Source organism: Drosophila miranda, chromosome 4, assembly GCF_003369915.1.
Source record: "Drosophila miranda strain MSH22 chromosome 4, D.miranda_PacBio2.1, whole genome shotgun sequence".
Classification (NCBI taxonomy): Eukaryota; Metazoa; Arthropoda; class Insecta; order Diptera; family Drosophilidae; genus Drosophila; species Drosophila miranda.
The window spans coordinates 24,034,051-24,055,510 of record NC_046677.1 but is presented as its reverse complement, the minus strand read 5'-3'; the positions used below and the strand labels follow the sequence as shown (position 1 = coordinate 24,055,510).

The 21,460-nt window shown below is 42.9% G+C and overlaps 1 protein-coding gene across 1 annotated transcript; it reads right to left on the bottom strand.

Moving 5' to 3' along the window:
• Positions 1–16,396: 16,396 nt before the first annotated feature.
• On the bottom strand, positions 16,397–18,944 carry LOC108164196 (cell division cycle 7-related protein kinase). The gene has a single exon (XM_017299819.2). The coding sequence runs from the start codon at positions 18,620–18,622 to the stop codon at positions 16,490–16,492; it is 2,133 nt and encodes a 710-aa protein (XP_017155308.1). The 5' UTR covers positions 18,623–18,944; the 3' UTR covers positions 16,397–16,489.
• Between the last annotated feature and the right edge of the window lie 2,516 nt (positions 18,945–21,460).

Here is a 21,460-nt window from a genome sequence, read left to right as displayed (position 1 = left end):
GTGTAGTTTCAGGTCTGTTTTTCCATAGTTTGAAACAGCCAGATCGTACTTGTTGGTATATTTTTTAAAGCTCTCATAAATTTAACCGTTGGAACATCACTTTTTTTTACTGTTTTTCGTACTCGCTCTCTCCCAGTGTGGCTTTACAGGAATGTAAATGTCCCATAAATATTCCTAGAAAAAATTCCTGAATAATCCAAAAGGTTTCATAAAAATAGAGTGAAGGTTTTCTTTATTATAATACATTTTTTTAAATAATTGTGGTACCCTATTAATTTTCCATGAATATTTTTGTAGTTTTTGTATTTTATTATATATTTATTATTATATTATTATAATATATTATCTTTATTATATATTTTTTTATTATTATTATATTTTATTTTATTATAAAACCAACTGCTTCTTCGATTCCCACTCATTTTCAATCCCAAGACCTTCCACAAAAATCGAATAAATTATCTAGATTTCATATATAATACTTTCAAGATTTTTTCCACATTATTAATGTATTTTCTTCATATTTATTCCATCTCCAAATACAATCTCAGAATGTTCTGCCCAAACCCTAATCTCTTTAGGAAAATTCCTTCTCGGTGTAATTTCTCACGAAATATCCATTGGCACAAAAACATTCACAGATTCATCGATTGATTCAATTATGGGCATCCCTTGTCTTGGCTTGTGGGCGGGCATTGGGGGGCTGCGCCCCTTGGGACAATTAGCAAAGCCATAGAACATTGGAGATTGTGTGGGTCCTGCCACCGATAGCCAGCGATAGCCAGCGACACTCCATAGGCCATTGGCTTTCCTTAATTGCTTCCACTCCTTGAGCTATCGACGATTTACATCTGTTTCAATAAATTTCAATGTATTGTGTGTTTAGTTATGAGCGCAAATATCCGGCAATATCCAGCGATCATTCAATGTGCATGCAATGCAGAGATTACGCTCCGCGTGACAAATGCGAGGGTTGTTCCCTCTCCGTCCGTCCTGCCTGCCTGTCATGCTTGCAACTTGCTGACAATAATCTTTGGCAATTTATTGTATCAAAAAAAAAAAGAGTGGCTGTGGGGGGACTCGGAATCGTGTTGGATAATGTCTTGGGGCAACACGGATTAGATGGTGACAAACCACCCGGACGGATGGACGGATGGACGGACTAGTCGTGCGGGTAAGTAAGTAAGTAAGTGGCTCCCCAGCCACGCCCCTTTATATCCCCATATCACACCCCAAGGGCTGGAAAAACTTCTGATCTATTTGGCAACTGTTGCTGATTATTTATTTGCGCTTTTAGCTTTAGCCGCAAACTGAGATAAATTTTCCACACATCTCTTGCATTTTTTTTCCTACCCTGCTGTTGCCCATTAGTTTGAAGGGTAGAGAGGGGTATGTTGGGCTCCATGGCAGGTAGAAAAAGAGGGAAGGCGTGTAATGTATTGAAGGAGATGTGGGAGAGACTTTCCATCTGTTGGATCGATGAAATTTATGAGAGCTAGGGGAACGTATTAAATGATTCCATCACTCAAGGGTTTTCTATGGTTTTTGGGATCGCGAGGAATACATTTGAAAGGAGGTAGACTCTTCAGTTTGGAAGATATGAAGACCATAATCGGTAGACTTGTACGAATTACTATTATCTGACTAAATGCTGAAAATCATCTAGATCGTGTAACTACGAGAACTATAGAGAACTTTCCAACTGCCTGATCTGTAGGAGACAATAGCCAGACTCCAGCTTTTATAGATCTATGTGTCTTATATACATTCTTCTGTGATTTCCATGCAAATCAGGATTGTTATTAGATCTCTTTGCTGCCGAATGGTCATTAAAAAGTGTGTGCTATCCATAGATTGAAAGATATAAAGATGGTATTGGTTGGACTTGGATAATTCGTTTCTCTCCAGCTAAAAATCGAGCATTTTTAACGATCAAATAGCTATAAGTAAGAGAAAATGGCAACCCAATTGATACATATTAAGGCATATCCTATAATATACCTATACCTATACCTTCCAACAATATTTACAGCTTTTTCTTCATATTTAGAATTAACTTTTAACCAATTTTCAGCTTCCTTTTGAATCACTTTGCAAAAATCTATGGGTAACCCCTAGTCTTAATCTTCAACAACAACAAATCTCGCCTGCTTGATTTTTCTTTTGGGGGTGAAGCAGCGATTTTTGTGACACAAATTGTGGCAAGAAGGCAAAAACCCAACAAGAGAGAGAGGGGGAGTGATGGGAAGCGAGTAAGAGTCCATGTCCATCCATGGCTCCCATTTTGACAAGGGTGGACAATGGCGATTAGCGCCATGGCACTAATGGGGGAAGGAGCAGCTCCCTCGGCCAGAAGGAGTCATGTGTTTGCTCAAAGGCTCTGGCCACAGAGTGTGTGTTGCAGGATGGTCCTGCTGCTGCTGCTGCTGGTGCTGCTGACTTGCCACTTGTCTTTATTAGTTTTCTCGTACGAGAGCTGTCTGCTGGCTGCTATCTCTGCCTCGTCCTGCGTCCCTCGTCCTTCCTGTCAGCAACAGCATCAACAGGATCAGGGTTACGGGTGAGGGTTTTCGGGTTTTCGGTTTGAGCCAAAGTGCATTGGACATAGTTGAGGGTTTTGCCACTTGTTTACTCGACTGCTTATGTTATTAGCCGAATGCCACATGCCACAGTTGCCACACACTCGCACAAAATTGTATGTTTTCCCTCAAAGTAAAGCCCCTTTTTCTCAGTGCACTTTATGCGCCGCTCTCTCTCCCCGATTGGGGGGGGGGGGGGGGGGGGGGGGGGGGGGAATTTACATAATTACCCAACAAATGAAAAGACACATCATTCCTTATCGAATCTATGGCTAAAAGTATCTATAAATTTCCCTATCTACGTATCTGCGTATCTCTAACAGGAACGAGGGGCAGCCAGCGTCGCCCGAGAGTGGAATGACCCCTGAAGATGTCATTCAGGTAAAAATTGAATCTGGATTCTGTGTCCAATGGAAATTCTCTCGTTTTCGTTGTCATTTGATGTCACGCTTCAAGAGTCGGAATTGGTTTATTTTTCTGTTGCAGGGGCAGGGCCTGTGGCAGGGGCAGCATCAGTCCAAGACACAGGTTATTGACTTTTCCTTTGATTTTTCTTTTGACTAGATTTTTCTTAAGGTCTGCCCCGAGGGCGGCCTTCGAGACAATAAATACTTGATGTATTTTGTGTGTACCACTTGAATGGGCCTAAATTAAAATTCAATAAAAATGTCACAGCAATACAAACATTTTCCAACCGATTTTGACCCTTTTTCTTCGAGGCTCTGGAGTGCTGTGTGTGTCCAGACAATTGCATTTTGATTTAGAGTGCGGCATATTTTGGATATATGTATCTTTGGAATATCTCGTATCCTTTTGTGGGCAGAAAACGGGTTGAGGGTTTGCATTGGGGAACTATTAAAGGGGGATGATAGTTTTGAGATGGATCAGATATGAGAAATAATAGTAAAATATAGCCCATAAATATAGGTATACATTTCCAGGGCTGGGTTTTTCCCTACTTGCAGGCTGTGCGATTTGTTCCATAAAAAAAACGATAGAATGTAAATATTCTTTGGTGGAAGTGGAAGAGCTAGAAACACTGTATATTGATCGGTGGAATGGTGGCAATATCAAATGGTCTTGCTATGTTTGAAGGTGGGTTTTATAGGAAGGGAAGGTCCCAACACCCAGCGAGAAGTTCCCAAGAGATTGACAGAGAATCTAAAAACAAAATCAGAAAAATACTATGGTGATTTTTTTCCAGGTTCAAAAATTCAATGACAAAATACAGACCAGACCGGAGATTGGCTCCGAGAAAGCAACAACCAAATGCATGTCGTGTGCATGACGTTCTTTTATGTAGTTTTTTTTATTGGAATATATTAAAGAGGAAAAAGGATAATCCTTGTCTTAACCAACAAATCAATTCGTCACTTTTACTATCAAAATTAATTGTAAAAAAATATAATATAATATAAAATATATAAATCATATTCATATTTACTGACTGCTTGCCGGTCATAAAAGTAGAGCCGCGGGCCTTGCCACTATTTATGAGAATGTGTAGGAAATTACTTGAGAAAAAGGGTCTTTAACCGAAGCAAATAAAGGTCTACGAATAGACTTTCCAAAAGTAGATGAAAGGAAGAATCAAAAGCAGAATATATTCCCTAGTAAATGAGACAAAAGAATGCCACGAAAAATGGTACCATCTCACATAGAAGGAAGTGCCTTTAAATCTGTTTTTCTAACTCAAAAATTGCCCGAAATAAATGAGCATGCATCACCATTGAAAGTCCCACTCTCCAAGCCTCCGATAGATACATTTAGAGGCTCCTGCAATTGCCATGATTATCGCGCTGTCTGCCTGCCACAAGGGCTCTGACTCATTGTTGGCCATTACCCATCCTTAAGCCCCCAGATAAGCCCCAGGCCACACCCCCCGATAGATGCTTAAACCATTTTGCAACCTTTTGGTGCAAGTGTCGACACCCCAATTGAGCTGGTTGCTGGTCGCAGGTCCTTTGGCCCTCCCCTCGGACCGCATTGAAACAATTAGACAACTTTTGCAGCAGCCATGCATTAACAGAAGGACAACAATTTAAATGAGCTGACTTTTGGTGCGGGTAGGCAGCAGGCGGAAGGAAGGACACCAACCGACCCATTCCTGTACAGGACAGGACGTAAAGGACTGACTGGCTGAAGTAACAATAAATTAATTAAAACTTTTTAGCCAATTCAATTTGTGTTTTGTGTTTTTGTCGCCTGCTGTCTGGACGACAGAGTGGACGACCTCTTGGCTGCCCTCTCTGTCCCTTCTGCCCCTTTCTCCTTTTCCTCTTAGGAGTTTTCCCCTTTGTTTCTTTTTTTGCCTTTGAATTAGAAATGCACATAAATTGTTGCGTGCTACAAGTACTAGTCGGAGTTGATGCCACAGAGTGCGGCTGCTGCTGCTGCTGCTGCTCCCGTCCGGCTTTACGACACATGAATTTCAAAGTGATCCTCCGCATTTAACAGATTTGAATAGCAATCAAAGTTTTGTTTACATTCAACTTTAGTTTTCGTCGGAATTGAATCAAATCAAAATCAAATCTTGAATAATTATGGGCCTCCTTCGGGTCCTGCTTCTGGGCAGGATTTTCCAGCGGAACTATAAAAAAACTTTTTATTATCCTTCGCCAAAGGACATTACAACTTTGCTGAGCAGAACTTTTGCCGGACACTCGGAGGGCACGACTTTTATGGGGATTTTATGATGCATTATTATTGGTTTTTAATAAGCAGCACTTTTGCACCCACTGTTTGTGGGTGGCCGAAGCTGTCGTTTTTCAATATGAAAGGGATCTATAATATATATATCTGAAAGCTAATCTTTTGGAGTACACTTTCAATATACACTCGGAGAATAAATTGGTTTAAAAAGTATTTAAAAAGTTTTTCTAATGCGGCCCATTTTTTAACTATATATAAAACATTTTACAACAAATATAATATATTAAATTTGTATGAAATGAATTTAATTAAAATATAAATAATTATTAAATTAAATTTATTATAATACAATAGAAATATAAAATAAAAATAAATAAATATAAAATATATTTTAATTAAAAGTTTTTTATTAATATAAAAATTTAAGAGAAAATCAATTTTTTTACAATTTCCACTCTGGGAGAAAATATATTGCTATACATTTTTAAATCTAGTCATAAAATATTTAAATTAAAATTTTTTTTTATTTCTTGGAATTTTTTTTTACTTTCATTCGCCAAACTTTTTCAAACCGTTACCAAAAGGTTTAAAGTTCGAAAGCTGCCTTCAAAAATTCTGATAAATCTTTTTTTCAATATCCTCAAAAAATCTTCGATCTCCTTGACTAATCTTTTGTAAATAAAGAAATTATAACTTAATTTAAAAAAGAAAATCATCATTAAATACAGAAACCTCTGCTTCGATGAGAAACCACGTTTCTAATGTGTTTCAGACCAAAAACCATTTCCAGAGTTCATTTAACAAAATTCCTTAATGAAATCCATCAGCTGGGAGGAAAGAAGATTACTTTTACCCAAAACCTAGATACCTTACCAAATTGTATCTTCCCCGAAGAAGCCTCCTAAGAAGCCCCGAACCGTCGCGACCACAAAGACTAGATCCAATTATTTGGCCAGAAACCGAAACGATAAATAAATAGACAACCGAACCGAAAAAAAGGGAAGTCTAATAAAGTTGTCGACCCACAGAAGACCCTCAAGAGCGGGCCCAGACCGTGTGAAGTGCGAACAACACCTGTAAATGAATGGGGAAACAACCCCCGAAATGGAACCCCCCCTAGGATCTAAGGTCTAAGACGTCTACTTAGCCAAGGATATGGCTTTGAGTGAGAGTCAATTGCACAATGAAGTTGTTTTGATGATGATGGGCCCCTGGGCCCGAAGGCCCTGACAGCTGCTGGTGCATTCCATGGAATGTAAAGCCATATTATTAATCAATATTTATGGCAGACAAGCGATCTATCAAGAGAGAGACCCGAAAATAACACTAGAGAACCTGTTATATGAGCCAATGGCAAAGCCAAATGCAAAGGCAAAGGCAAACAAAGACAGAGAAAACATTTCCAGGTAGACCTCTTCTTGATTCATGCTTGTGTGCACTTTGACCACAAAAAAAGGTCAAGACGCTGCTCGTCTGCACTGCCAAAGATACAGATACAGATACCGAAAGGGCTGCTCCGTTTTCTGTCTTTTTCTTTTCAAGGTAGTCAAATAAATATATGTGTATTTCTTGTCCTTCTCTCTCTCTCTCTCTCTCTCTCTCTCTCTCTCTCTCTCGGTGTGTGTTGAACCGTGACCAAACAGATGAGCAAACGGACAACCGTAAAAGTGTTGCCAGAGCCAGAGCCAGAGCCAGGGAATGGGAATGGGAATCGTACATACTCGTATGTAGAGTCATCTTCATGCATAAGTAAGCTCAAAGAACCAGCTCAGACCCAAAGCCAATGTAAAGTGTTCCCCGCATATCAATTTCCATATTAAAATAAGACCAAGACCCAGACCCAGACCCAGACCAAGACCAAGACTTCATGGAAAAGGCTCTCCTTTGATTTGTTTGTAAAATGTATATTTTATTTTCCCACATCATTTGTGACAGCATTTGCCTCTGCCTCTGCCTCTGCCTCTGCCCCTGCCTCTCTCCTGGATATATTTCTAATTGAATGCACAGCCAAAGTGAGGTGCGTCTCTCTCTGGATAGAAAGAAAGTCTTTCTTCTGGTTCTTGCTTCCGTCTGACTGCAGTTGAAAATAATTTCATTAAATTTCATGATTTAGCTTCTTTTACTTTTGGGCTCCAGGCTCCCAATGTCCCTGGAAAACTATTTGTTGCTTCAAATAATTGATTGTTGGAATGTGTTTTTTTTTTTTTTTGTTGGAAGCTGATTTGGCATCAACTTTGAACTTTAATCAAGGCGGGGGTCAAGAGAGCCGGTAACCTTTTGTGACATTTAAATATGGCAAATATTTGTTGGGTTTTTGGTTGGTAATTTTAAGAGCTAAGGAAAACTATTTTGGTGCTGGAATTGAAGGTCAAATGTGGGAAGTTTTTATGGGCTATATTTCTATACATGAAATTTAAGAAAAGGAGGAGGAGGAAATTAACAACGGAATGAAATAAGGTATGAAATAAATGAGTCCCTCAGTAAAAATAGAATTAAAAATAAATCTATAAATTTTATAAATTATGGAATACAAATTAAGAAAACTCTTGCTGGAAAAGGGGATATTTGATTGGTTTAAAAATAAGAAAACAGATTAATAAAAGTACTGAAAAATATAAAGACCTTAACCGAAAAATTCGATGGAATACAGTATAATATAAGACTAGCTATAAAATATGTGCAAGGTCTTTCTTAAAGACGATACCAAAAAATATGATTACTGATTGAGATACTCGTAAATGGGCATTATTTTTGGTATAAAAATGTAATTGGATTGTGAAACAGACCCCCAGATCTGCTATTTACAGTTATAGAAAAGAAAAAGGTTACAAAATCGATCCCCTTTTAAGGTGTTTTAGAGTCATTCTCATAGATAGAATGACTCTAGAAGCAGGCTTTGGCAATTTCTCAGACACAACCTTTTAAGCTTGAAGAAAGTTAAATTAAATTTATTATTAAAGTGGATTTGAGCTGGGCAAAGGCTACGGAGAAACTCATGATCAGAGTAGTTAAGAAGACAGAGTTGAAGATGGAGAGGAAGGTAATGCCCAGTCGGGAGAGCAGTACTAATAAGATTAATGAGGCCAGTGGATTCCACCTACAACCTACTCTCGTAAAAATAAATATGTCTAAAAGGGTCCCAATTAAGTCCGAAATAAGTCCAATTAAGGCGAAGAAAAGGACTCAAGCATATATTGCTATTTTTGGTAACGCGGAGACCAGACGCAGGAACCATATTCCAAGATGGGCCGGACAAGAGAAACTTAAAGTAGTTTAGGGGCATAAGAGGCAGTAAATTCCTTAGACCATCCTTTGATTAAACCAAGGACTCCTTTGGCTAGTAGCGTATGCATGGGATGTGCCTTAAGTGGCATCTCTAAGAAGAGAGCTCTTGAAAGAATCTCTAAGTGGAAGCATTCTGAAATGCTGATCAAATAAGTATTTCTGCTTTGGCCCCACTTCCGAAGAAATTAAACTCAGTTTTCCACATTTACCCGCCTTTTGAGCCCCCATTCCCCCTCTCCCTCTCTGTTTTCTCGCCGAATGTAACCAACTTTGCCCCAAAAACACCGAAATATTCAGCATTTTGGCATTTATTTGGCGAGTGCAATGCAAATCCGTGGCTCGGCCAGAGACCATTGGTGGCCGTGTAATTAGAGAGCCAAAGCCGCGTCGCCGAGAACATTGACAAATTGAGAGCAACGCCATGAGGTCTTTCGTTTTATTAACAGCCGAACGAACCGCTGGGGCTGTGGGGCTATCGGGCGCTATCAGACAGGATCCGTCCAGCAAATCCAGAGGCAAAGCCCATGACGCGGAGGCAGGAGCCGGCTGCCACATGCAACTCAATTAAGTTTAGCGGCACCGACAGCGGCGGCGGCGTTGTTGCATAATTTGCCAGACGCCAGGACGAAGAGGAGGACGACGAGGAGGACGAGGATATGCCAGGAGTCAAGGGTTTTTTTTTTGTTGTTGTTGTTGTAAAATATATTACGCTGGGCATAATAATTCACGCATGGAACGTAGAAAACAGGATGTGTAGAACAGGGACATGGGTGCAGGCTTCAAGCGTTGCGAAAACTAATTAAAACGGAGCTCCAGTGCCGGCCACTGCCAATTAATGTGGCTATAACGCCCCCCCATCCGCCATCTCCTTCCCCCTCTCCCACATGCATGCAACTCCCTTCCATAATAAATAGTTCATTCGGGGGCGTGGCACCTGTAGTCCTGCCTCTCTCTCTCGCTAATTTACATGCGGGGGCCCCTGCCAGCCGCTAATTAAAGCGGCAGTCGCCGTTCCCGAAAGAAGCTTTATAACTTTGGCCGCTATTTTGGTTCGGGCCAGGCCCAAAACCCAATGGTTTTATATTTCAATAGGCCTCTGTACCGCTCTGTCTGACCCCCGTTCTGGGCAGCTCCTCTGTCGCTCGGTCGCTCTGTCGCTCGGTCGCTCTGTCGCTCTGTCGCTCGGTTCATCCCGCCGACTGCATTTCCGTAATTAATTGTCACTCCACACACGCACACACACACACCCCCTCTCGGGGGGGAGAGACGCCACCGCGTAACTGGAGAGACACACTGACCCTAATTACGTGTAACGAGTTCATAAATGCTACACGCACCTGCAGCCTGCTGCCTGTCCCTGTCCCTGCCACTGCCACTGCCACTACCCCTGCCACGACACTCGCACTCGCACTCTTACTCCCACTCTTACTTACTCTTACACACACAAACACCTCTATTTCCTTCCCTGTCTCCCTCTCTCTCCTTCTCTCTTACTCAGGCATCGCGCAACTACGTGGCAACAAATGCGGGGACAAATTCTATTATTATACACTCCAAAAAAACCGGCCATCACGAAATTTTTGGCAGGAATGGAGTGACCTAGAGGAGGATCCTAAAGGGTACTGATTCGGGTATTCCCTATAGAGAAAAGTTATATTTGGATATATTTAAAAATAGGGGAATCATCTGCCAATTTGTATAGAGAAAACTGGTAAACATCTACTGAGATCTCTTGGTCTTCCAAGTCTCTATTTATCTCTGGCGAATTTTGGGTTTTTGGCACCTTTCGGTATATCAATAGATGGGCTTTGCCTTCGTTTATATGTCTGTGAAATCTATTAAATATTTCAAGTATTCTCTAAGTATTAATCCAACATTTTTAGAGCTTCTTTGGGGATAGGAAGGCATACCAATAGAACTGGGAGTATCAGATCGTTTTCTTATAAAACTACCGCACAGCAATCCTCCTCTCCATTTGCTAAACGAAAGCTAGAAGTCTTTATTTATCAAGAAACATAATTTAAATCGATTAAATTTAATTCTTTTTAAGAGTACATTATGCTTAGAAAGTCAGTAAGATATTAGCCATCTAATTCGGGTATTCCCTATTGAAAATCGGAACTCCCTATTCGTGAGTAAGAAATTATCGATAAGGTAAACCCTGGTTATGAGAGAACCCCTTGGGAACCTCAATGGTTCTTCCTTTTTAAAGGCAACATAAAAAGGAAATTCCATATAGATTGAGGGGATCTTCCATAGAGTGAATTGAAGGTCTTATTTGAATATATAACACTCCCCTCCCCCTATAGCCATTTTTCCACCCACTAAGAGTATCCCCTGCTTCGGCTTTTCCCGCATCGAATGTCCTTTTTCGGCTTTTGTGGTCTCCTGTGGCGGCTAATTAAAATTAGGAAAACGAAACCTGGAAGAGGCGGCATTTGCCATTGTCATTTAGGCGCTGGGATTGTCTGTCTGATGGCAAGCAACTCCCCCTCCCCCCCACTCCACTATCCCTGCCACGAGTCCAGCTCCAGGTCCTGCCTTTCTGCCCCATGACTGTGACAGCTGACGTGGCAACTGGCTGTCAGGTGTAGTATCCCTGGAAATATGTGTGTCTTTGGACAGTTTTGTGATTTCACAACTGTTTCATGGTCATGTTTGGTTATGCTCTCTCCCTCTCCCTCTCTCTCCTTTTCTCTCTTCGCTTTTTTTTCTGTGTCTGTTGGCGGCAGTTAATTAATCTTGTCAGTTGTCACCAGAAGTTTTTGGCTTAGCTCCTGTTTTGGTAGCCCATCTCCCCCCTCCCTCCCGTAATGCCAACTGACGTCATGTCATGGCTCGCACCTTTGTTTCTGGGAGGGCTGGGCTGAGCTGGGCTCAGTCTCCTCCATGAAAGGGCTCTCTCCGCCAAAGAGGTTGTGTGTGGCTTAATTCTGTTAATAATGGTTGAAAAATGAACTCGCAAGTGACCTTAATGATGGGTCTGTCACAAAAAAAGGCAGTTCTAGAGGCAATTGTGGAATGTGCTTGTAATTACATGATTATATGGTAATTATATGATGTTAAAAGTACAGCAAATTATGGATTTATCGATGGGGGGCTGAACCAGTGAAGGAGTCGAAGGAATTTATTCATTGATTTAATTAGGAGGTCTGTGGGGTGTGCTTGGTCTTTAATCCTCAATGGAAGTGGAGCAAAAGATTAATATGAAATAATTAATTAATTAATAAACGGTTGCTTTATTACCTGATATTATTTAAGCCTAGTAGCTTAGAGGTTTTCCGTGTGCATCTGAGTGCTTATAAAAGGGTCATTGACTTTTACTTAAGAGCCTAGGAATTTGAATAAAATATAGCTATAAAAAACGTTAAGAGAAATACTCAAATAATTTAAAGAACAAATTGAAAAAGTTAATGATATTTTATTCTATTTAATACTCCTTTCTGATTCTTTATAGATGGCTCAAACATATCTAAGGGATAGATCCTTCATAGCTCAACAACTAAACAAATGACTTCTTCATTTAGTGAGTATTTTTTTAAAACTTTATTGCATTAAAATTGTATTCAAATATGCACCAAATAGTGGAACTCTTTCTATATTGAAACCAGCCCTAAGCAATAAATATAATCAATTTACATTTAATTTATTTAATATTTATAAGTCATTATTTTGTATTCATTATCATGGAAAATACTTTGGAATATATTAAAGAAATCTTGAGGTTTGACTTTTATGTTTTCCAGTTTTCAAGTACAAACAAATCTTAATTCGAAGCTTCAATTGAGTGTCTTTTTCACTCTCTATGCCCCATCCCCTTCGATTCCCATAAAAACCTCATTGTCATAGAACGTAAAGAGATTCTTTAAACTGTCATTGTCTCATAGTTCTCACAGACACTCACACTCGCAAACACACCCACGGATGATTATTTCTCATTATCTGGAAATATATCTCTCTGTCCTTCATTCGTTCTACCCCGACACCCCCTACAGCCCCCCCAGCCCCCTAGCCTTCTCCACTGCACTGCCTCTGCAGAATCTCTGACCAGTTTGCGAGCATTATTGATGAGGTTTCCCTTAACGAACTCCCAGACAGCTCAGCTTTTCCACAGACGGCGGAACACCGTGTGGCACATACTTATCTTTCCACATAAAAGTCACAAAAAGAAATCGCCAGCGTTTTTCAGTTGATTGCGCCGTTGTGGCTGCTGTTGCCGCTGCTGCTGGCTGTTGTTCTTCATGTTGCACGCTCCACTCTCTCTCTCTTTCTCCCTCTCTCTGTGTCTCTCCTATATGTATGCTGCAGGTGGCAAAGCATAAAACTTCATTATTGTCTGTCGTGTCGCTTACGTGCGATACGATGATGGCAATAGAATGCCGTTAACATCTGGCAGTCGCATCAGCGGGAATGATACCGCAAAATAGCAACACCAGCAGCAGCACGAACAGCAACAACACCTGCAACTAGAACAACAACAACAACAACACTATTATGGTGCAACAACAAAAGCAATATATCATGAGTCCAGCTTTTAGCCAAGCTTTTCATAATCAGTGATGCATTGCCAACAGCCCAGCAGCTGACAACCCGTGAAGAAAGAGGATACTCATGCCAGAAGAGAGGGAGAGACTAGCAGGGGGGTGGTTGGGATGGAGAGGTGACAGTTAGAAGAGGGGTGTACCACACACTGGAAATAAATGTTGGATTTCTGTGGATTATCTTAGAAAATCAAATCATTGCTTGGTCTCCTAAAAGTAGGCACTAGAAAGCGCGCTGCTTTGCTCGCAAGCCAGGTGTTCAAAGAGCGAAGCTATGGTGAAATTTCTTACTAGGTGGTGCCTTGCCCATATCTGCTCTCTTTCAAGGACCATCCGCTTGTCAAACGTCGTCGAAAGGGGTTTTATAGCGTACGATTTCTCATTGCCTTCTTCTTCAATGCTTACGAATAAACACGTGAACGCTGAAACAATTAAAAAAACGAAGACGGCAGAACGTAAAACGTTGGCTGCCTCTTTCTGGCGAGAGTGGATGGTCCTCACCACAGCGGACGGCAACCAGCTTCAAGAAATTTTCCCAGGAGCCTAATTCACTAAGTATTCTTTGTGGCGTGTTCTACTAATGCTTTTCCCCCTTATCCTATGCCACATACCCTCATTTTTCTTCAGTGTATGGCTAGAAGGGCGCCAAAAAGTGATTGCAGTGTGGACACATTGTTGGGTTGCTGGGTTCCTCTGCTGCTGCTGACATAAATCCATATTTTCCAAAGCAAATTTCACGATTGGCCAACAACTACAAAAAGGCAAGGGAAGCGATGGATGGGCGAGAAAAATCATAGGTGGAAAGCTAGGGAAATTGCTAAAAATTTCCAATTAACTTTAAACTTGAAAAAGAATGCATGAAGTGGTACCTTCGGCAATGGGATGCATGAAAATCCATTTGCAGGACTATTGAAGATGACAAAATATTCCAAGGAATCCCGACTCCCTCCCCCTGAGAGCTTTGCTGTCCCTTTCTGATGCTGCAGTGTGTCTGCGTGTGTCCATCATTCTTCATTTGGTGACCCCGACACGGAGCGAATGATGTCAGCAGCTGCTGCTAGCTTTAGCGCCAGAATCATCATCAGCATCGATGTGGCAGCTCATGATGAGCATTGCCTTTAATAGAGAGGGGTGTGTGTGTGTGTGTGTGTGTGTGTGTGTGGCATAGATGACGGCTAGGTGGATGCATGCAACGCATGCGGAAAGCAAACAAAGCGCGACAGGCGGACAAACAAACAACCAACTGACAGCAGAAATGCGCTACCGAGACAGATGAATGGTGGTTGCCAGGGGGGGCGATGGGGGGCAGGAACCGGAGCAGGAAAGAACGGGAGGCACCAGGAGCAGGAGCCGGAGCTGGAGCTGGAAGGAAGCTACCATCACGGCACATACATATACCAGGAGTCAACAGTCAAATGGAGTTTGCGGTTCCAGGACATTGCACCCTGCGGTATTTGCTTTCAATTTTTGCCCTCTTTAAAGTGCAGGATCCAGGAACCAGCTTTGTGGCTGGCAAAATGGTTATCCAACCATCCGCCCTTTGAGCGAATGCAGATTTAAGGCCAACACATCAACCCACGACTCAGACGTAGACCTGTACCCGTACCCGTACCTTCAAGGCTTAAAGTGTTGCCTCCTCTAATTACTTAATTACGTGGACGCCGAGTATCTCAGCGGATGGGTTGGGTTGGCAGCAGAGAGCCCTTTTGCACCGGACAAAGCCACCGAAAAAGCCACAACTGGTTACACCTGCGGCCGGGACTAATCTATCATGTGCCATAAAGCGCCAAACGGGACGCAGCGGAAGAGGACTTCACTCCTCCAAACACAGGAGCTGCAGCCGGTCTGCAGCAGGTCGGTGTCGGTCCCTCTTTAGTTCTTATTCCCTTACTTTTCCAGGGGTTTTCCTCCATTCTTTTTTTCTGTGTGTTTGCCAGCGTTGATAAGCCGCACTGTGTCCGGCGAGTTGCGCACGCGGCTTTTGTGGTCGTGGAGGAGGCACATCCTGGCCTCCACATCCACATCCACGAATGAGCCAGAGTCATGTTTATGGCTCTCCGGGGAGCCGTTCTGTGTGTGTGTCTGTGTGGCACAGTTGTTATTGGCTAAACGAGGTGGCAGCACTGATCCCCAACGAAGCGCCTAAAAGCCTTTTGTGTCTGTCCAAAGGATGCAGAACGGTACGGTGTGTAAACTGATGTAAGGAAGATGCTAGACAGCTGCTAAAACGGCGCTGAAACAGGAGTACCAGTTATAAGGGGATGGAATCTATTAGATGCCATTAAAAGTTGTTTGGTTCTCGGATCTGTCTTCAATTCTCTCTTGCAGCTCGAAAGTATGCAATGAAATTTGTTCGACTTCGCCTGGAACGAAGCTTTTTATGCAGCATACTTTTGAGCGCCAAATTTTCACTCAGCCAAAGAAATTGACGAAAATAAGTCGAAAGAAAACTTTTTAATAAACTATTTTGCAGCGTCGACAGATGGAGGGAAGTTTTTGCTTTTTTTTTTTGTTGGTTACTTGCCAGAATCCTTTTCCTCTCTATATATGCAGATATATGTTTGTATGTACCCCTTGCTTATCTGATTTCCTTCTTCTTCTTCTTTTTTTGTGCTGTTCACAGAATGAAATTGTCAACATAATTCGCATTGAGCCATGAATTTCTTGGCAGCAGACAAAACCAAAATGTCTACAAAATAAAAAGAAGAGAAATCTCCATTCAGCTGAAAGCAAAAATTCTCATAACCTTTTTCTCTGTCGCTATCTCTGTCTCGGTGGGAATGTCGTGTCTGTTTGTTGGTTTTTCTGGTTGCAAGAAATAACAAAAGTTGTAACCGTCAATAATGCAAATTGATAAGAAATCCCAGGGCAGGGGAGAGACCAGGAGCGGCAGCAACCAAGAAACCAATTGGGAAAATTGCTCTTGGATGGAATATTAAAGGAACTTCGGCATACCCTTTGAAAGCGGTCGAGGAAGATTCAAGTCTTATTGCACTTGACGCTCAAAAGTAGGCAATGAACATTTTTGGTGGATAAAAATGAGGTAAGAATCTGTAGCATGCTTTTGAGCGCAAGATAAAATATGTTCTTGCCGAAAAGGCTTTTCTTCCTTTTTTTTTAAGAGGGTATCAAAACATGCTTGTCAAAGCAAACCCCAAAACCACAAAATGAATGAATGGTTATCGGTGAAAGGTGTAGAAGGTGTTTTTGCAAACAATAAGAACAATGAATTTAATAAAAGTAATTGAAAAAGAAAGTGCAGGAAGCAGAATAGAAATAGAGATAGAAATAAATATGATGTGGCTGTGACCCAAAAAGCTGGTTAAATGAAACAAGGAATAATATGAAAAATACTATATATTTGCGATGAAAATTTGGAGAACATTTTCATGTTGATTCGTGTTGTGTTTTTGGAATCGAATGGTCTTTTCTCTAGGCAGGAGCATCAGGAGCCGTTCCCGATTTGGCAAGGACCTCCACTTTGGTTGGGATGCCGCCCAGCGTTTGACAGATGTACGGCTTGAGGGTGCGGGCAGCCGCCGATGGCAGGGTCTCCCTCACACGAAAAGGTCCCGCCTGCTGTTGCTGTTGTTGTTGTTGCTGCAGCAGACGCTGCTGTTGCTGTTGTTGCAGCGACATGCCCGACACGATGCTATGCTGGTCGTTGAAGAAGGGATGCTTGAGCGCCTCGTCGGCGGAGATGCGCTTCTGGGGATTCAGTTCCAGCAGGCGGGACATCAGATCGTAGGCATGGGCCGGATAGATGTCCAGACCTTCGTACGTCTCGATCTTGTGGCTGCTTTGGCGACAGACGCAGTTGTAGGTGGCCTGCTCGCAGCTCTTGCACGCCTCCACAGTGCCATCGGCGCGGCGATGGCGACGCTGCACCGCCGGCGAGAGGAAGTGGTCTGCCAGGCGGAAGCGCATGCACAGACGTCGCAGATCCAGGGCGGTCATCTTCTGGGTGAGCAGCACCAGGCGGTCCATCATGAAGGCGGTCTTGCGCACCTCAATGTCGCCGAAGACGTTGATGATCTCCGAGAGGGCGGCGCAGTCGTTGGGCGCCCTGAAGAACGGATGCAGCGAGGAGAGGGTGGCCAGCATGATGACCCCCGCCGCCCACACATCCACGGCCGTGGTCTGCACAGGACACCGCAGCAGGACCTCGGGCGGCCGATAGCCCGGAGTGCCCGCCCTTGAGGCATGCACCTTCTTCTTGTTGGTGTTCGTCGGCGACACGTAGTGGTTGGGATCTGCGTTCGGATTGACGAAGCGCAGGCGATTGATCAGCCGCTGGGTGTCCGCCCGCTGCATTGCCACGTCCTTCTTGGCCAAGGCGGCGACTTGAACGTCAAAGGGACTCGGATTGTTCAGCGTATAATCGACGCCGACACCACCGCCCAGGGCTCGAACGCGGCGCAGCGTGACCTCCTGCTCTCGCTTGCAGGCGAGATACTCCTGCACCTCGTCCTGGGCACTGTTCCCGTCCTGCATCATCAGATTGCGGGCCGCCTCCATGTCCCGCATGAGCGCCATCGTGGCGGCGTTGCTCAGTTCGTTGGCCTGCACAATGCTGCCGTTGGCGTCGATCTTCTGGGCCAGCCCAAAGTCGCAGAGCAGGAACTTGCCGGTGTGCCGGTTGTACAGGATGTTGCTCGGCTTCACGTCCCGATGGATCACGCTGAACTTGTGCACGTGCCGCAGGGCGATCAGCAGGTTGCGCATGTAGTTGCGCACCTCCTGCAGGCCCATGCTGCGGTAGATGTCGTGGAAGCGGTCGTGGTTCATGTAGGGCATCACGAAGGCCACGTTGTCGTTGTAGCGCACCACGCAGTTGATGCCGATGCAGTTGTCCACGCCCCCGATGCGGAACATGCACTCCAGCTCCCGCAGGATGCGCTCCGGATGGTTGGTGGGGTTGTGGTGCTTGATGGCGAACCGCCGGCGACTGGTCTCGCCGAGGCAGCGCTCCCGCTGCAGGGTGCCCAGCAGGACGCTGCTGAAGGTGCCGCTGCCGATGCGGCAGTGCACGTCGAAGATCTTGCTGATCTCCGGTATGCTCCTCTGCAGCTCCCGCAGGGCGTCCTCGTTATTGTCCGTCGACTGCTTGTGCCGCGTCTGCATGGCGGCCAGCTCCTTGAGCGCATTCCTGCGCGCAATCTTCGACACCTTGTCCTCCAGATTGTGCGACACGAGGGTGAGGTCGGGCCCGGCGATCGACGGGCTCTTGCCGCCGTAGTACCGGTTCATCCGGCCCGTATTGGCATCGGGCAGGTCCTCCGATTCTCCGATGCGCTTGGCCTCCTCCTTGGGACTGGGACTGGGATTGGGATTGGGGCAGGGTCGCACGCACTTCTTCCTCTGCTTACCCTTCACGCCCGATGTCGAGGTCGTGGCTGCGGAGGCTTTCGTCAGCAAACCAGTCTTCCCCGTGGCCACCATGGCGGACGGCGGCTCCTTCCATGCCGGGAACTGTGCCTTTGTGTGCTGCAGCTGGCGCTGCTGATGCTGCTGCTGCTGCTGGACCTTTCTTTCCATTTGATCAATCATTAATTTGGTAAACATCTGCACAACCCATTTACAGGACCACACGGCTTCCGGACGGGACAGACACAAATTTTGCTCTACTATTCTACAAGCTGTTCTTCTGGGGGTTCGATCGCAGCACCTCCAGAATCACCAACCTCCAATTTGGGTATTTCTTATTGGGGCCTTGGAGCCTTTGGTCGAACCTCGCGCGTTGGTCCGCGTTGAAGACAGAATAATTTCGGGAGTACTTGGAGTTTCGTGTGTTTTAATTTTGTACTATAAGAAAAATTATCAACTGACTAAATAGACAAACCACAACGGAATTTTTCGTGTGTGTTACGATACAAAGGCATTTTTGACGTTTAAAGAATGGCTTGATGCGATTGGGTTGGAAAAAAGGGTTGGCAGGATGGTAGGGAGACCTTATCGATAGGTTACAAAAGGGAAGGGAGGAATCAGAGTAGTTTATGCCTATGGAAACCATAGACGAATCATTGAGGAATCATTAGGGAAGGTAACGATTGTATAAGCCCCGAATAACGTATGTATAATCGTTTATTTATCGATATATAACGTATCGATATCAGATCAATTGCCTTTAGGTCAAGTTTTAAGGATTCCAACTGAATTTTTGCACTGATCCGAGCTATAATCGAGCCTAAATCGCTGCTTTATCGATAGAATTCTACCTTTTCTAGGTAAAATCTTTAACATTCCAGATTAATTGTCAATAAAAACGTCTAGCTTCAAGGTCAAATGTCATACAGCTATTAATATTTATGGAATGGGACTTCAATGGAAGCTTTTTATATGAAAATGTGTTGTGAAATGTAGGGAGTTCTGTGGCGAACAATCCATTGAGGAATTATTGGGCTACACATCACAGAAACCACTTAAAATTATTTGAGTTTTAAGCCCATGAACATCTTTATCTAACTATTTGATCGAGTAAGAAAGCGAGAATTAAGTAGCGAGGGATCTATGTATAGGGGAACTCTAGATCTCTGCAAGTCCTTCCTTCTTCTAGCTCCCAAAAACTAGACGAAAGTATTAAATATGATATGGGTATAGCCCTGGTTAGACCACCCATTAAACTAACCCTATACACCACTCTGACTTCAAAGGGCTTTCCATTGGAAAGGGCAGGCCTCAGTCTGAATGTTGAAAGACTCTCCAAGATGGTCTCCAAACTGGCTCTTCTCCTGGCTAATCTGCGGTCAAAATATGACCCATATATTGTCCTCTTTTCGCTGTCATTGTTCTTATCCTCTTCCAGGAGTCACTAAAGTAAAAGTATCATGCCACAGCGCTTCAATCATCCTCACCTTTGGACCATTTGACCACTCTCTGCGCCACCACCAGCCCAAAATATATTCATGACTCCCTGCGACTCACTTACTCACGAGTAGCTCTATTCATATTTCCCAGTGCCCCGGATTATTGCCGGAAAAACTTGCAGCAGGAAAAAGACCTCGGCTTCCCACCTGCTACCCCCCTGCTTCCCCCCCTGCCACCACAGTCGGCTCCAGCTGGTGTTCCTGCCAGAGTTTGATTGCCTGTACGGTGTCGCCCTCGAGCGGTGACTTTTTCTATTCTTTATTGTTTTTTTTTCGTATGCAATTTACCGTTACAGGGCTTGACACTAAAACTGTCCAAGCACCGCCCCACCGTCCGCTGTGGGGCATGCAAAAAGTCCGTGTCAACATCAGCTGCCTGTCCACTTGTTTTCCACTTGATGCTCGAAGTTTTAGCGCGGCAACAGCTGCCATTGCAGCCATTGTACCACCCCTCGTAATCCTCCACCCCTCCACCCCCTGTCTATGAACTATACCCACCATAAAGCCCCCCCCACCTATCCATAGCACCCCCCGCGATGGCAGCTCGCGGAACTCCTTTTTTTTCGTGTCGTTTATTAGTTTTTGCTACTGAAACTAAAGTTTTTCTCTGTGCAGTGAATGCATTACAATATCGTTTCAATAAAAGAAAAAAACCTTAACAAAAGGTCACCCATAATTACACTCGGAGAATAAGTCCATATTTAAATTGAATAATTTGTTTTTAATTTTAAAGAAATAAAATATAACATAAAAATAAACAAAAATAAATATAAGACACTTTTTAATGAATAAAAAAATATTTAATACATTTAATGAATAAATGAATAATAAATAAATAAAAATGAATTAAAAATTATTAAATTTTTGGGAAAATTACTTAATTAAAATATGAAATTTATTTAATCAAAATATGAAATATATTTAATTTAAATATGAAATATAAAATTTATTTAATTCAAATATTTTCATGTGGAAAGCATGCTATCTGCACTGACTCTTTTATCACAATTACCAGTCCCAATAATCACTCCTACTAGGCCTCCCCAATCACAGACCTAATTACCAAACACTTCTCGAAGATCAAAATAATCTACCATCATCTGAATAATCTAAATGAATCGCCCTAATAAGCTTAAGGCCTCAATATCTATGTATAGCTCCATCTCATGGTATACACCGCTCGTCAATAGGTTAGACGCACCCATTCTTGCATTAATTTGAATTATAACTTTTTATTTTTAAAGAATTTCGTATGCAAAAACTTTAGTTATTTAATGATTCTTCAATTCACAGTTTCTTAAAGCTGTATTAAATAAGGTACTTTTTTCTTGGTCACTAGAATAGACGCACTAAAACTAATTAATTTTTTAAAGGAAATGTAACTTAGATTAAAATTTAATTTTAGATAAATCTTACAATTATAAGAAAAAGAAAAACAAAATTTGGTGCGTCTAACCAATGTTATCTTTTCTATTGGCTTATATTTTCTTAGATCTAAGAGTTAACTATAATTTATTTTATTGTTCTTTTCTCTGAG